General features: G+C 49.0%; 1 protein-coding gene across 2 annotated transcripts in view; it reads right to left on the reverse strand.

Moving 5' to 3' along the window:
* Window positions 1-1,178: 1,178 nt before the first annotated feature.
* The window catches only part of STK4 (serine/threonine kinase 4), an 86,947-nt gene continuing 70,852 nt past the window's right edge, over window positions 1,179-17,273 (reverse strand). For both annotated transcript variants that reach the window (XM_045804712.2, XM_045804714.2), the window contains one exon: window positions 1,179-5,223. In XM_045804712.2, the coding sequence (XP_045660668.1) occupies window positions 5,065-5,223 (159 nt within the window). In that variant the 3' untranslated portion in view covers window positions 1,179-5,064. The remainder of the gene's footprint in view (window positions 5,224-17,273) is intronic.

Genomic DNA, 17,273 nt, shown 5'->3' on the forward strand with positions numbered 1-17,273 from the left:
GTGTTAATAAACAAGTTTCTCACCAACATAAACGTCCAGTGGGGTTCGAATGCGGCGCCGGGCGGGCGCGGAGCTGCCCCAGGATGCACTGCGGGCCGTCCGGAACCCCGGCCTCTGCCGGTGAAATGCCGACCGGACCCCGCGATCACGGTCAGCACACAGCCACTCTGACACACTTCCAGAACACTCCCCAGCGGGCCGGACTGCACACTATTAGAACCACGTGTCTCCGGAAAGGGTGTAGCGCCAGCTACTTGAGTCCGTGCAAAAAGACGGGACCACCTAAAGGCTCTGCCGTGTGTCTGGCCTGTCGTAAGGGCTTAGGAACGTGCATTTCCCTCATCTCCCCGGCCGCCCTCTGAGCAGCAGGGAACACCTGCCACCGACGCGGGCACGGGGGAGGAAGACGCGCTATTTCAGGGAGTGGGGTCAGTAAAAGAGGCCACAAGAGACACACGTCACCCCCCCTCCCCGAAAAGGCTGACAGAACAGCATGAGTTATGCAAATAGCCTGTGGGACTATTACATTGAACACTGAAGAGCGGTTTGACTCGAGAGACTCACACTTAATTGTTGGTGTAACTCTATTCCTTCCCTGCCCTGGAGGAAGCTTTGAGAGAACCCAGGGTCGGGCGAGGGAAGTCTTTCTGCATAAGGACGAGGGCAGCTTCCCTCTGAACGCCGGGCTGCACCTGGCCCGGCTTCCTGCAACGACAGAACCGGATGAAGGCTGCCGAGACGACCCTCTGCCCGGGCCGGTCACTCTCTCACTTCTTGCCCTTTCTTGACCCGGCCATGTCTTGCTCATTTTTAAGTTCAGGATGTATTACGTCCTCCAGAAGAGCTTTGTGGGAAGCCCCGGCAGAACTGGCAGTCGCCCCCTCCTCCTGCGTCCACGCTCGCTGTACTTCCGTCTACTGTGGTATGTCCACGTGCGCGGGGCTGCTCGACCGACTCCCCATCAGGTCTGCAAGAACTGCGTCTGGTTCATCCTTATACCCCTGACAACAGCTCAGCACCTGGCACGCAGCAGGCGTCCAGGTCTTCTCCCTACCCTACCCCCTTCTCCCCCAGCTTTGGATTCTAGAATAAACACACCGCAAAGTCAATATCACAGAGGTTCCCAATACCCTTATCCAGGCTACAGATGGAGGATCTCATTTTTAAAAAGAAGAGTCTTGTGTTCCAAAGGACAGTTTATTTAAAACAAAGGTGGCAATGTGTAGGAAGTAGGGAGAACAACAATTCTAACATAAAAGCACACAGGAAGCACCTCAAATTAAAAAAGGGGGGGATGCAGGGAGGAAGCTAGGTCTCATACATATACAAACTGCTGACCTCGACTGATTATTTACACCCAAACTTTATAAAATAGCATTTCAAGTCAGCATGTAAGCCAGTGTTATTAGTTTTTATTACAAAAAGTTAAAGCTACAAACTTCACATTTTTAAGTTGTACGTCAGCAACAGCATTGAAGCTTTTTCCAAGTTGGTTCGAGTGCAAGCTGGTGGAAGAGATTTTGTTTTCCCCAAACACAGAAAAGAACACGGGGTCTCAGTACAATGAATACAATGCCGATGAAAACACAGTGTGTGAGAAAGGGCTGGGGTGGGGGCCGAGGAGCAGCGATCTGTAGAGGCAGCGTGGTATGCTGGGAAGGGCGCTGGAATCAGGATCAGAAGCCCGGCATCTGAATCCGAGCTCTGCCGTATTTTAGCTGCATGACCTGAGCAACAGACTTCGCCTCTCCGAGCCTCAGTTTCCTTATGTGTAAAATGAGGACCATAATACCTGGATCGCCCAGATTTAATAGATATAGGGCTACTCGGATGATCTATGGAGTGGGCTCTGGTGTTTTGTATCTTTCAGGGAATTTGTCCATTTTATTTACGTGGTTGAATATATTAGCATAAAGTTCATGACATTGTTCTTAGCCTTCTAATATCTGTAGGAGCTATAATGATGTCTCTTCTCTCATTTCTGGTATTGGTAAGAGCTACTGAAATTTAAGTGGTATAATAAATCTCTGGCATCTGGCAGGTGCTAAATAATTGTTTCCTGGATCAGAATAGGAGGTTCAAGGAGCCCAGGAGTCAAGGCTATCGCTCTTAAGTTGCTTCAGGGTATTGGTCCTAACTATCTACCTACCTACTGACCTAGCCAGCCAGCCCGTCCAACGTTCATTCATCCATCTATCCATCCAGTTGGTGGCTGGAAGAAGGGACAAAGGAAAAAGAAAAATAGAAATCTGCTTCAAAATTACTCATGAGAAAGCAATCAAGGTATCCTTAGAGAATTTGAGATTTCTTAAAGATACAATTAGGTGTGGGTCATTGTTTCTTAAAAAGAGGGAAGAGGTGAGGGCCACAGAGCTCCCCGGGAGCTCGAGCCACAGATGCTGAAGCTCAGGGCTCAAGGAAAGCACGCTGACCTATCCTGAAGTTAGCGCTCACGGGGAAACAACTAGGACTTGCCCCTCTGCCTGTCCATCACTAGGAAACAAACACACTGTGTCAGGAGATGGACCTGGTCCAGAAACACTGACTTCTGGCCAGAGGCTCTGTCTAGCTAGACTGAGGAGCAGTGTTCCGTGCTGGGCCAGCATGGTGGGTGCACACATGCCTGGAACAGAATAGAATAAACTCAGGATCAAGATTCATGACCCAAGAATATTTATGGAGAAAAAGTGAAACCTTCTTTTACTTGGGTCTAGCTTAGGAAGGAAGAAATGGGCACTTCCCCTCCTGTCTGGCCAAGTGTGAAGTCCTTTCTAAAATGGAAGAGGCTGAGGCAGGCCTGTTTGCGGGCACAGCAGATGGTGAGGGGGATGCACGCTCCACGCTGAGGCTGGTGGGACTCACTGGCTGACAGACTGGACTACGAACTCAGCCGTTTCCCAACCCAGAACTGCCAGTGGGAGTTATTCTGTGCAAGAAAAGGTAGTCACTTCATTTTAAAGACTTGTGATTTTCCTTTTCCCTGTAAATACTGGTCCCACATGGTGATGGTAGGAATCCTGATTCTGCACTTACTGGCCATATGGCCTTGGGAAATACACTGCCTTTTTCTCTCTGAACTTAACTCCTTCATCTATGAAGTGGAGATAAAGTACTTAACTTATGGAGTTACTGTGAAGTTTGGATCTGACATCTATAAAAAGCCCACCCAGCTCAGTGCCTGGCATACACTAAGTGGTCAACGAATGCTAGCTGCCATTGATTCTTCTAGTAGGATCCTCTAAGTGTCCTCTGTTCTCTGTATCTGCCACATAACTGCCCAACTGGCCAAACCCTGCAGACCAACCACTGCCTCTTACATTTTTAAAAACTGGCTTGAATTGCAAAGAACAGAATCTGGCCAGAGAAAAGGAACATTCCCTGCCATTCCATTGATTCCCAGGTTTGAGAAGCAAAAGCAATTATGGAGTCAAATTACCTATCTTTAGGTGCAACTGAGTCAGAGCTCCCCCACCTGAGGGGAAGACACATTTAAAAATAGGCAGACATTTGCCTTTCCTGTCTCCTCTTTGCTGTGTGACTACACGCCATGTGGCCTCGAGCCAGTGCTGCAGAGGGATGGCTCAGTGCTGTGCTTTGTGAAGCCCTCTGAGCTGCCTGAGGCCCGAGATCGCCTGCGTGCTGCTGTCTGCCGTCCGGCAGGGGCTGCAGAGTCACGGACTGGCCGAGCCTGACCCACCTGGCTCCCCCTGCGGGTCCCATCCTAGCCAGTCATCCACTGACGAGACCAAGCATGAACAAGTTTCCCTTGGTAGTGTTCCCTGGGACAACTTAACCCAAACGGACACAGGTTTCTCCCCTCGGGGAAGGGAATGCTCAATCAGTGGCCCAGGAGCGAGGAGCTCTGGTCTCGTCCCAGCTCTTATTTCAATTTGCTTTGTGATTTGGTCACCCTGTCACTTCCCCTCTCTGGGCCTCAGTCAGGCCAGACGATGCTTGTGGTCCCTTCTAGTTCTGGGTTTCTGCAGGCCCGGACAGAGCCTCCTGGGGAACAGACCTCAGTCTGGTATTCATGTATCCTTTCCAGACCCCTCAGCAGTAAAATAAAAAAGAAAACAGTCACATATTGGAATGTGGTCACAAAAGCAATGCCCTCTACCCCCGTCTGTAAGGAACGCGGAGCAAAACGCCCCTGTGCAATGTCCACGTGAACAGTGAGAACTCCGAACACACTCTCCCTTCTGCGGACTGCACACAGCCCCATGTGTGTGAGACGTCCTGGCAGGCCCGTCCCTGCACTGGGTCGCGTCTCCTCTTAAGGCACTGGGCAGTATCTGTGCTGGGACTCTCGGCGGCTGGGAGAGTGCAGATGGACGGAAGGCATTGAAGCCACACGGGGCGGTTTGCAAAGAGGGTGCCAGGCTTCTCCTGGGACTCAAGAAGTAAACAAACTCTCAAGGCTTTCCCTCGGATGTGGTCCAGAGCTCCAGAAGCCAGAGATGACCCACACAAGGCTGAAACCATGGGGAAGACCTGGCCCAAACCTCATTTTTAATTGCAGCCCTGCAGAAGGGTGAGGGTGGGTCACGGGAGCTGAGGGAGCCCAACAGCCCCCTGGCATGCCCTGCCCTCTGCCCCCCAGTACCGTAATCTTACAGAAAAGAGGCCAACTGTTTACACCTGTACCTGTACAGAGATGCCACCACACTCGGTGGGGATCCAGTTATAATTTATATATATGTGCATATTTATATATCTTTAAAAAGTCTTCCAGAAAGAACAATCGAAAGCCATTGGGAGAAGAAAGACAAGACAACATGTAACACTTTCCCAGCTGTCACTCACCCTGGAGTCTCTGTTCCTGGGGTTTAAAACTCTGAGTTTAAAAGCGCCGATATGAATCCTTTGAAATAATAAAATGGACCAATTTCAATACATACACAAGGCAGCACGCTGACGGCAGGCAGCCCTTCCCACTGGCGCACTTCCTGAGTTCACGAAGGTGAAGGTGCTGTGGAGAAACGACGGGGCTGAAGTGCCGGCGAGCAGCCCGAGTTCACCGAAGGCCTGGCGGGCAGGCGGGCGGGCGCTCGGGCCGGGCCGCCTTCAGAAGTTTTGTTGCCGCCGCTTCTTAGCCTCAATGGCATCCAGGATTGGCTGCCTCTTGGACTGGTACTTCTGCCGGATCTCTTCAATCTCTTGCTCCATCATGGGGTCGAGGGCCAGGAGCCTCTTCTGAAGGTCCTCCACTGTCCAACTCTTAAGCTAGAAGAAGTGGAAAGTACGGTCATGACAAAGCCCAGGTCAGCGCAGAACTGCCAAGAAACTCAGCCTGTTCGAGCACCCAGAAGGGAAGGGTCTTCCCAGAGTCTGGGGTGGCGGTGGTTGGAAAGTGACAATTCTGAACGGCACGCCCCAAGCCTTTCGGAGACAATTTATCCCTGGACAAGTTCTAAGCGCTAATCTCTTTGATTGACTCTGCCTTGACCAAGAACTTAACCAATAACACTTTCATCTCTCCTACCTTTTCAGCGAATTACATACTGATGCATTGTTAGGGCATTAAAGTAACAGCCACTTGGTGTATGCAAAATAACGCTTGCCCCTAGTTCTTGTCCTACCCATGAGATGAGCCTCTGGATGGGGACCGTGTCTCTATCTGGATCCCACATCAGGGAGAGTGGATGCGAACTGGGGATCAGACGCTGCTCCCCCGCCCCCCCAGTGTCTTAGGCACCGCCACAGTGATCACCATTAACACGCACCGGGGCTACTCGTACACCAGGCACCCCTCGGAGCGCTTCATACACAAGTGTCTCGAGAACAGAGACACACGCCTTGGGCGGGGAGTGGGAGGGATAGTTGGAAACCTCTGCGATTAAGTTTGCATCATCCAGGGGGAACAAAAGGACTTGATGTATAAACTAATAATAAAAGCCAGCACTTCTATAGTGCTTCCTATGTGCCAGACATTCCGTGCTCTATATACATCCACTCGTTTCATCCTCGCAACCCTATGATTTGCATATGTTATCCCCATGTTACAGATGAACAAGCCAAGGGAGAGGGCAGGCAAGTCCAGTGTCTCATGGCTAGTAAGTGGCACAATCAATATTCAGACCCAGGCGGGGAGGCTCCAGAGTTCATGCTCTTAACTGGTATCACAGAAGAGCAGTCTAGCAAAGCCCAGGTTTGAGAACCCACTCCATCTGTAGTTAAAACACGGCTCTGCCTCTTACAAATGCTTGGAGACTCTGGCAAGTGGCCTGTCCCTCCAGGCCGTCCTCCCCTATGGAAATGGGACAGCCATGCCTCATTGTGCTTATCAAAGAATTAAGGAGATCACGGCTGTCGAGACGCTGCCACAGTGCCTGGTGCACCGTGTGCCTGGAGACGGCGGTGCGTGTCACAGCCTCTCTTCACCAGAGCCCAGGAGCGCGCTCACGCTCCCCTTGTGTCTGCAGCTGTGGGGCCAGCGGTTCCACTGTCGTGCATATGGAGTGTCACTGAACCCAAGCGAGGCCGGTCCTGGCTGGCAGGGATGGGAATGAAAGCCCCCCCCCCGCCCCCCGCCCGTTGTCCACAGCAGGTGGTGATTAATTCGGTGAGCTTACAACCAGTCTAAGAGGTGCAGTGTTCCAAGAACTCAAAGGCTCACTCTAGTCTTCGGAGAGATTTATGGAATCACGGTGTCCCCCAGCCCCTTCCTGAGGCCTCAACAGGGAAGTGGTGTGCGAAGGGAGTGAAGGAGCCTCTTTCTGTCTGCCCTTCCTTTCCAGGGTGGGGTGCGACTGAGTGGGAAGGGCTACAGTGCCTCCCCGGGAATGGTTTAATGCCCTGTCGCCCCAGGAATTTGCCTTGGCCTGCTACAGGGCGGTGGTCTGAGAAGCAAGAAAAGCCTCACAGTTCAGGACGAAAGGCTCTTTGTGACATGGGAATGCAGAGCTGAGAGCGGGGGGGGGGGGGGGGGGATGCTGGAAAGCCATGCTCTTAAAACCGCATCTCATTTCCAGCCTGTGGTTTCAGACCAGCTGGAGGGTGTTCTGGGCCCAGGGACCCTCCGAAGAGCAATGCTCGCCTCATTTTTAGCCTTCTCAGTTCCTTCTCCAAAAAGAAACCGCCCCGAATCTAATACCGAGTGTTACTGGTAGTTAGGGTGTTAATAACTTTAGGATCCCAGATGGTTCGTTCGTCTATACCGGCTGAGCAACCCTGGACAAGTGACTTCACCTCTGAGCCTCAGCGTCCTCCTCTGGAGAAGAGACCCCAGTTCCACCATTCTCGGGCTCTCACGAGGATCAGGTGGGTTAACGCAGGTGACGTTCTCAGCACAGAGCGTCACACTGTATGCGTTTCACAGACAGGAAGCATTCCATAAATTGTAGCGTCACCAGTTACTAATAACTACTACTGTTGCTGTTATTACTATTGTTGTTGTTATTCTGAAAAGTCTCTAACGAGTCTCCCACAAACAAACCGTTCCTGTAATCTCTGATCCGAGCCAGAATTAAACAAGTAAAAAAGAAAACATTCCACTCTCTTTCGGGCTAACAATGCCTACGGGTCGGCATTTTCCCACATCTGTTAACTTATTTATAGTTTAACAAATATTTTTCACCCATCCATCCGTTAAATATGCACTGAACACCTCCCATGGGCCAGGCACTGCCCAAGGCACACAGGATAAAAAAAACCCCAAACCAAAAATCACCGCCCTTGTGAAGCTTACATTTTAGTGAGGCGAGACAGACACCTGAGAATGAACTCGGTAAATCGGAAGATTACTCTTACATGAGAGGGTGACAGGGGAAAGGAAAGAAAAACCACAGTGAAGGAAGGGGGGCTGGGAATCGGGAGACTCGGCTTCATCGTCCATCAGGACAAAGCGTCAACTACAGGACGAAGACATCAAGGTGAGGGGAGCGGCCCTGGCTTTCTGGCTTGTTTGGCAGCTTCGGACAAGCCCCTCCTGCCCCCCAGGCCTCCGTTTCCCCATGTGTAAGACAGCGCTGCCGAGATGACCTCAGGTCTTGTTAGACTCAGTGTTTCTCTCTGTAGGACCCTTGGACGGTGAGCATCAGAATCACCGGTTAAAGGCTTAAAGTCGTGAGCGACTCGATCACACACTCCGGGAGATGAGGATTCTGCTGGCTAAAGAAGCTACTCGAGTGTTTCTTGTAATTCCTCAAGTCTGATGAGCTTGATTCTACATCCTCCTTCTTGTTCTCCTCACAGCAAAACTCTCACGAAGTAATTCCTGCCTGTCTCTGGTCGAGGCTTCTAGGTATCCAGTTTCTATGCCGCCCTTCTGCCCTTGATCTAATCTGGAGGGAACAAGCGCCCCTGCTTGATCTCCGCCACCTTCAGACTAATTTAGCTGCCCTGAGGCTCTGGGCTTAAGTTACACCTGCCCCATTAGAACACAGCCAGCCCATCACCGCTAATGCCTCAGTCACACTCCAGATATGGATTTTTCTGAAAACAAGCTCAGAGAATGGTTCCGTGGCGCCGAAAGCAGCATCTCACCTTCCTGGTCCTTGGTGGCGTAAATAAATTTCAAACGGATGTCTTGCCGTGGAGTAACGGGTCCTCCGGCTTTGCTAGCAGCTCTCTGACGGAGCAAACTCTCCCCGGCCGCGCAGGGAGCTCGCGCTGCTCACGGCAGCTGCAGGGGGGACCTCATGTGCCCCCTGGCATTGACACATCCTCTCTGCACCGTGACTCCCACACGCACGGCTCCAGAGCGGCTCTCTCCTCCGAACGCCAGGCTCGCACATCCCGGGGCAGATCCTTCTTCACGTGTCGGCCCCAGCTCAGCCCATGGAAATCCGGCCCCTTAACCGGACCAAAACAGAACTCTCGAGTCCCGCCGCTCCCTCACCCCCAAACCTGTTCTCCTCACGTCCCGGTCTTCCCCATCTTAGGAGTGGTATCACCATCCTGCCAGGTGCACAGAATATTCCTGATTCTTCCTTCCCCTCCCCATCCCCAGCCCACATCCCGTCCTTCGATCTCATGTTTAAAACGCGGGCGTAACTCAAATCCAACCCCTGGGTCCAGGCCACTAGCATCTCACAGCAACAAGCATAATTAAAAATACAGAAACGAACACATCCCCCTATGTTTCCTGCTGCACTCAGCCTAAATTCCAACAACGCACCAGGCCACAGGGGCCCTCCATCTCTGGACCAATGTCCCCTCGAACTTTATCATCTACCACTCTCCCCTTGCTCAGGACCCTCTAGCCACCCTTTACTTCAAATCCTCAAACAAGCCACGCTTTTTCTGGCCCCGAGGGCTACACGGTGACTAGCCTTCTGTCTGGATGGCTTGTTCCCAGTTTTCCCTTATCCTTTAGGCCTTAGCTCCCAGGCCAAGTCCTCAGAGAATCTGAACAAGCCTTCCCTGAGCATCTTCTCTAGAAAGATTGCCTCCCCTCCATGCCTCGTTCTCTATCTCAGCCCCTAGTTTACTTCCTTCAAAATGATCGTGGCACCTTGTCATCAATCACTCTTATTTCTTTCCTTTTACTTGTTGTGTCTCTTCCTGGAATGAAAGTTCTATGAGGACAGTGACTTTGTCTTGTTCACTACACGACACATTATACTGGTTGAGGGAATGAACACATTGCCCTTCGTTTCCAGTCCAATAATAATGGAAGCCACTGGAACCAAGAAGCAAGCTTCCCGAGCACCACCACGTGCAACAGGGCTCTGGGTGAGGTGCTGAGAGGACCAGGGAGTGAGTCCTGCCCTCAAAGAGCTTCTATTTCTCTCAACATTCTTTTGAAATCGAAGGAAGTCTCTGCTCCCTTGATTCCCATTTCTGTGTTTGATACTGACTGATAAGAAGCAGGTCTCTAACCCTGGCTTAGTCATCTCTCACAAGCATGTCCACTTTAATTTTTTATTCTGACAAAAAAGAACTACTACTTTGGGAAGAAGGAGATGATCAAAAGACGGCGACACGATCCTTCTGGACAAGACAAAATGCCAAGCCCAGAGCCACAGGCCCCTTCATGAAGGTGGGTTATGCTGAAGGGAAGAGACCAAGCACAGGGATTTTCTGCTCTCTTCCTGAGAGAGGTCACAGAAGGGAGCAGAAACTAAAATTCGCCTCTTAACCATGGCTATTTAGAATCCCCTGGCCACCTGGATGCAAATCAACACACCAGGCTTGCGTAAATGGACTTGGGCGGGCTCTGAATCGGACCGTGCTGGTGCCACGTGGCCACGCCCACTCGCTACTGTCTAACGAACACCATCACCTTCCGCCCCGTCTGCCATCTGGCCAGGGATGGCCGAGCGGGCAAAGCCCCAACATCTGTGCAGGTAAGACTGCTCTTCAAGGACGTGCTCTGCGGAGATGTGCTGTGTCCTCAGGCTGGACTTCAGCCTCACCTGTTCCGGCCGGACGCAATGCCGTCTCACTGCTGGGCTCTGCACTTAGACATGGAGGCAACACGGTCATTACCTGAGCGTATGCCATGCGTCCGGCACGGAGCTAAGCCGGTGTCTGCACAAACTAATCCATCTGATATCATTCTTGTCCTCCTTTTACAAATGAGGTCAACGAGGATAAGAGCGGGCAAGCAATTTGCCCAAAATGATACAGCAAGGAACCGGAAAAGACTGTTAACCACCACCCGCAAGGGCTTCTGGAAACTGGCCCGTGTTAGTGAAAAACATGGGAAGACCGGAAGAATTATAAATTCGGCTGACATTAAATACATCAGATGGCCCTCGATTTCAAAAATGCCACTGTGAGCGATGATTGGTGACTTCAGGCAAGTCACCTGACCTCTCTGGGATTGGGTTTCTTTATCTGTAAAATGGGGAGGACGCGGTCTACTTCGCTGCCTTTCCTCAAGTAAAACTACACGAGGGCCTACTATGTGCCAGGCACTGCTGCTGAGGGGCCAATTCAAGTCTGCCAAACATGACTCAAACTGAATCGACCAACTTTGCCGGCAGCTCTACTGGGCCAGGAACACAGCGGGCAACATGAATGTAAAAGGCAGCCTGTGCTGGAGAAGCGGCGAGGTTCCCGGGCAAGGGCGCAGGCTCCGGGGCACATGGACCTGGGTCCTGTGGGAGCTCTGCCCTTGGGAGCGACCGCCTTAAATCCTTTACGGGAAATGGGGAAAATGTGTAAGTAATATAAACAGTAGCCCTGTTGCTGTAAGAACAGACCCTGATGAGCTCACAGTTCAGGACACATACCACACACACAGAGCGGCCTCTAGTGAACTCTGTGTGAGAAACCCCAAATGGATGAATCTGGCTTGTTTCCTCGGGGCCAGACCACAGCGAAATCTTCAGATTCCCAGCATTATGGATTCCCAGCACTATGAATACATGAATATATGAATACAGAAGGCTGATGGAAACTGGTTTCTTCTCAAATAGCCTTAGCAACTCTGAATCACACTGTGTCAAGCAGCCCAGAGATCCGGCTGACGTTTCATTACAAGTGATAACTCCCAGGAACGAGAGTGACAGTCAAGCCGTCTTGCAGGAGCAGAGTCAGGCTGACACGTTAAATGTCTAACAGAGCTTCATGCTACGCCGGCAACAAGCTCCAGAGTGAACAAACGGGTCTGGCCCGTATCCAAGGTACAGGGTTCAAAGTTCTGCTCCTCTGCTAGAAGCTCTCACCTCAGAAGTGTATTATACAAATAGTGTCGTGCAATGTCCCCCAAAAACCATCCGAGAGACTTGCCAAAGTGTTTAAGGACAAGCTTCAATTCTGCACCCACTACGCTCGCACGCTCATAATTCTGCATCCAGTATTACAACCAGGATTTCTCAAACACATCATCCCTTCTGGACAGGTGAGTCAGGCTGATGCCGTGTCACAAGTGATGTTTTTATAGTGGCCCAGAATGAGGAAAGAACACGCCTTTGGAATTTAGCAAAGCTACAAGGAAGCCTGAGAGAGTCGAATGACGCCACCAACATGCCATTCCATACCTTCAACGCCGGCCACAAGGTCAGCAAAAGTGCGATGGAGAAAATGTACCAGCGTCAGTCAGAAGCATCTAGGGCCCTGATTTAGTTCTATCAGATACTTACCTCTCTTGATGTGAATCTGTCTCTATCTAGGTGTGGATTCTAGACCGGGGAGAGGGGACTCCCGTCAGATTCTCAGGGGATGCAGTTACCTCTGGGCAGATGAGTGAGAAGGTAGTCAAGCGAGCAGGCTGACAATCATTAACAGCTTGTGCGGGTGAAGTCAGCACGAGGCCGTTCAATTGCAACACGTCTTGCTGCTTAAATCAATCTTGTGAAAATTTTAATGGGAAATTTCCTCTGATTCAAATTACAGTCACGCCAAATTACGCTTCCATCGGCCCCTTGTAAAATCTTCCTAATGCAAAAGCTAGTACTAATCATGACTTCAATCCCACTTTGAGTTTATGATTACTTCAGATCAATCCATGGAACTGTTCTCAGAATTCCAACCAAAGAAAACGGGGTTGCACGTTTCAGGTATTTACCTAGAAGACCGCAATGAAACACAGACCTTACGCCTGAGTAAAACAAAGAAATTTGGCTCCAGGCAGCCTCCCGATGTAATGACACAAACTCTGAGGTGGGTCGGGAGAGGCTGCATCCAGGAGCCCCCCTCCCCCAGAGGCGCAGTGCACACCACATGTGCGCGTGTGGACGAGGGATGCGATCTGATAAATGGTATATGCAAAAGGACAAAAAGCAAAACTGCTTTTTTTAATAATGGGGTTTCACTATAATGCAAAGTTCATTACTTGCATATTGCTAGTTTTTTGTGATTTATCAAAAACTATCCTTCAATTTACAGGACAGAATTAATTTCTGAGGTAGTGCTTTTGCATGCTTAGAATTTACTCCAACTCTGTTCTGGCATGAACTTCCACAACTCACTCTGAAAACCACAATGCTCCTGGTTTTGTTGTTGTTTTGTTTTTGTTCTGTGAGTTTTATAACAGTCTTTGGCCAAAGGTAAAAAAAGTTTTGACCAGACCCAGATTTCCTCCCTACCATCGTGCCTCTGGCTTTCCACAGCAAGAGCCCATGAGGAACCTTCATACCCCGAACACTGAAGAATAATGGCTCTTAAGAGGCACTGCGTGGCTGCTACCCAGCAGGGTATCTTTAACTATAAAGAGGGGGGAGCACCTGTTCGCTGTCAGACACGTGTGCCAGGCCTGGCTAGGGCAGGAGTAGGGATGGTAGACGTGGGGGTGAGTACAGGTGTGTACGGGGCAGGAAGTATGCAGCAGGATCCCTGTACACTAGGCGTGGAGCTAAACGAGGTAGGTAAGTCATGAAAACAAGCTGAGCCATGGCCTTACTACGTGACTCATGACTGCTGTCATCAGAGCTACTTTTAATGGAGTGCTATGTGCTCAGCACTTCACATGCAATATTTCGTATAATCCTCAGAACAGCCCACGAAACAAGCAGTAGTCTCCCCCTTTACCGAGGTGGGAACTGAGGCTTAGAGAAATACAGGAATTTGCTCACGGCCCCAAAGCCGTAAAGAAAGTGGTGGGGTTAGGCTAGGAGCCCTAGCACGTCTGACTGCAAAGCCCGAACCAACCTCGGGTCGAGGCAGCATGTGCTACAGGAGTTGAGAGAAGGAAGAATCCTCATGGTCAGTGTCTGAGAGAAAGACCTTGCCCTTTTTAAATATACATTCATAATGCAAAGAAGGAGCACTCACTCTAATTCAGAACAAAGTCTGAATTATAGATTATTTTTAAATGACAGCAAATCTTGTTATTTCAAAATCTATTGCACCTGAGATACAGGAGAGACTGATAAAATGAGGTTAAACGAGAGGACTTAGGAGCTCATCTGTCAATATGACCAATAGCTACTCAGAGTTCCTTCAGGCGCCCATATTGTTCACACCTCCACGCACCTGCGGACTATAATCCTGTCTTCAGTTTAGGGAATGCCATTCAACCTTCCAGTCCAGCCCAAGCTCTAACTCTTCCTTCTTTCCCTTCCCTAACGTGGGAGCTATTTAAGAGCACAAACTGCATCTGATATGTGTTCAGAGAGGCCAGCAGAAAAGATGTCTCAATAGGTATTTAATAAAGAAACATATTCCTAATCTTTATTTTATTCTGTTCCCTCAAGAAGCTTTGGAAATATGTAATCAATAAATAAACCTAAAAGTATAATATACATTTGTTAAATACAATTACATCAATCACTCCAAACTGACCCACGCACGTCAAAATCAAAACGAACAGCACATCCAGTGTCATGACTGCAATAAAGCTACAAGGAAAAATGGACATAAAAATTCACTCTGGTCCTGGTTGCTTATGATAGCTCTTTAAGGAAAACTCTGTTTTAAGAGCAGCTCTACACTGGCTTATAAATTTCACACTGAAGGAAGCTAAACTGTGAGAGGAAAATTTTCAGGAGGTTAGTGAACACCGAATCTAGAATAACGACAGACGTCTAGAGAAGGCGGAGTACGAGAACAGAGCAGAGTGTGGTGCTCCTGACAGCCGAGAGCACTACAGGGAGACAGCCAACCTACCATCACTCTCGTGAGGATATTAATCTTTCAGAAGATACGAAAACCTAAAACACAAACTGCGCCAGGCTGCTGACTGAATGTAGCTTAATAATTCAGGAAAAGAGCTAGCTCCTCACCTAAGAGTCCCTGCAAGCCGGGCCTCGGGACACTTTCTTGGGCTGGAAATTCCCAAGATAACAAACAGGCCAGGCCTTTTCCTCTCATCTTGCCAAATAAAGAAGCCCAAAGAATCCCAAGCAAAATGAAAGCTAAAATACAAATTGATCTCACTTCGTTTAATAAAGGCATTCTTGAAAGGTATCTCAGACTAAAGAAGGTTCAATATAAATACACCGAAAGAACAGAATGTTTACAGAAAACTGGTTGAGAAGGCATCAAAGCTCTCTGAGTAAGATACTTTGCAGGCCTCGATTTTTACAATTTGGGCTTTCTGATGTGGGAAACCTTGTCAGTGAATAGCGCTTAATTTCTGGAAAGTATATAAAACCCCTGCAAGCCCTACTGCTGGGTACTCCCATGTAATGAATATCTAAATACCCAAGAAGAAATATTCTCTCAATATTCTTCAAGAAAAAAAAGAATTCTGCAACAAGAGCAGACTAGTTCTACCTACAAAGCATGTACCAATCCTTCTGTAATGACCGTTGAGTCTTGGGGACCTGAGCCCCCTGCAGTGTCAGAAACATAAATAAGGTCAGAGCAGTAGCGTGTGTGTGTGTGTGTGTGTGCGTGCGCACAAGACTTTCAATTCTGCCAAAACCACACAACTGCTAAATAGGAATTTGTATCATTTTTTCTTTTATTTTTCTGATTTAAGACTGTCTACAAAAGATGGCTTTATTCCTTATTCTATAAAAGCATTAATATGTATATGTTCTTGGTATTTTGAGATGGCCCTTTATTCTTTTCAACAAGTATTTAATTGGGTGTGGCTAATCAAATGTGCTTTAACTTATGCCACGATAATACTTTCCGCATGTGTAAAAATTCACAAACCAGAAAAAATTCTTTGTAAAGACCATGTGTCCTAGTTTTTTGGTTCAGAAAGGACGGCCACCATATTCCTAGTATTAGTTCATCTAAGCTTGGAGTTAAAAACACTAAGCGTTTTTAAGAAAACAACACTTAGCTCTCTGGTACAAAACTTCCTTTAAAATTTGTATCCTGAATGTTTTCTATAATGAGTCAGCATCACGAAGAAAGAAACTGCCTCCAGCCTGAGGTCTGACACAAAACTTTCAATCTATCATGACCCAGAGGGGGGAGGACAGTGATAATATCACGATGTGTGTGGTAATACACCATGATGAATATGAGATTTATATGTGTCTCTACACCTATTCTTTGTAAGTTCTAATTTTCATAAACCCTTGTCCTCTCGTGAAGTGTCTGAATAGCACAAGCGTATGGGTAGTACTGCTTTTGATGTGATGGTATTTCTCTTAAAAAGAACAGGAAGAATGTATCAGTTATCAGCGTATTGCCTCTCAGCTCTGAATGTGATAAATGCTCTGAGGTGAACGATGGCACTTTAAGCACTTCTCCTTTGAAGGATGTGTGACATTAAGTTTTCTCAGCAGAGAGGCTGGAGGGCCAGTGCTGGGAGGAAGAGGCTCTCCTCAGTCTCCAGCACAGGGGCTGGTAGTATGGATGTGAGGACAGTTGAAGTGTGGCCCAGTGACAGCCCAGAACCTGGCTTCTCTGAGCCCTTGAAGCCTTGGCTTGGAAATAACCTTCGGCAGCCGTGTGGACATGGACACCAGAGCCCCAACTTGGCTCCCAGGCTCTGAAGGCCTCCTGCCCCCCACCAGCACCCAGAGCTCCTTTGCTCACCTATGTGTCTGGCGGCTGATCAGCTCCTCCTCACCCGTACTGCAGAGGGGGGTCTGTGGCTGGTCCAGAAGCCCTGGGCCAGCTCTGGTCTGGCCAAACCTGCAAACTCCCCTGCTGTGCCATGGGCTAAACTCTGCTTTCTCCACTGAGGCGGGAATGTCTGGTAGTTTGTCCTCCCTTGGGCGCGCTCGCTCAGCCCTAGGGAACCACACAGAGTTTCCCTAGATCTTACAGTTATTCTTTTATCGGAGGCAATGATTCCCTGTATTAAACTGCCCCCGTTTAACTTACTTTGTGGTTTCTGTCTCCCGACTGGCCCCAGACTGCCACAGGGAGGAAGGGCAGAAGTGAGTACACGTGAGCACATGCCTGCCCACTAATGGAAAAACTTCCAAAATGCCAAACCCCAAATAAAAATTTTAATGTAAAAAATGCCCAGACAACCTCAAATCCAGAATAGTCTAGTGTATTTACAGCCCAAGTGCAGAATTAAAAGACTCTGACTTGCTCCCACAGAAAACTGTACTGACCACCCTGTGTCAACGGACAGACACACTGCGGTACAGCCACACAAGGACGGCAATCGAAGGGAACCAGTCCATATACAGCGACAACACGGATGGACCTCGCAGCACCAGCAGCAGCAGCAGCATGCTAACCGGACGGGCCAAACACAAAAGGCGATATTCTGCATGAGTCCATTCACATGGCATCGTAGGAAAGGAGACATCGGGACAAGAACCGGACCATGAGGGAAATTTTCAAGGTGATGGAGACGTTCTAGACATTATGGTGGTGTTTATATAACTCTATCCATCTGTCAAAACTCATCAAACTGTTTATGGTATGTATATGAAACCTCAATAAACCTGACTTTACAAAACAAAAAACTACGTATCAAAAACTGTGGAAGGTATTTAAAGTAATACTTAAAGGGACTTTTA

The sequence above is a fragment of the Ursus americanus genome, chromosome 22 (assembly GCF_024610735.1).
Source record: "Ursus americanus isolate L20-20 chromosome 22, mUrsAme1.1.p, whole genome shotgun sequence".
Taxonomy (NCBI): Eukaryota; Metazoa; Chordata; class Mammalia; order Carnivora; family Ursidae; genus Ursus; species Ursus americanus.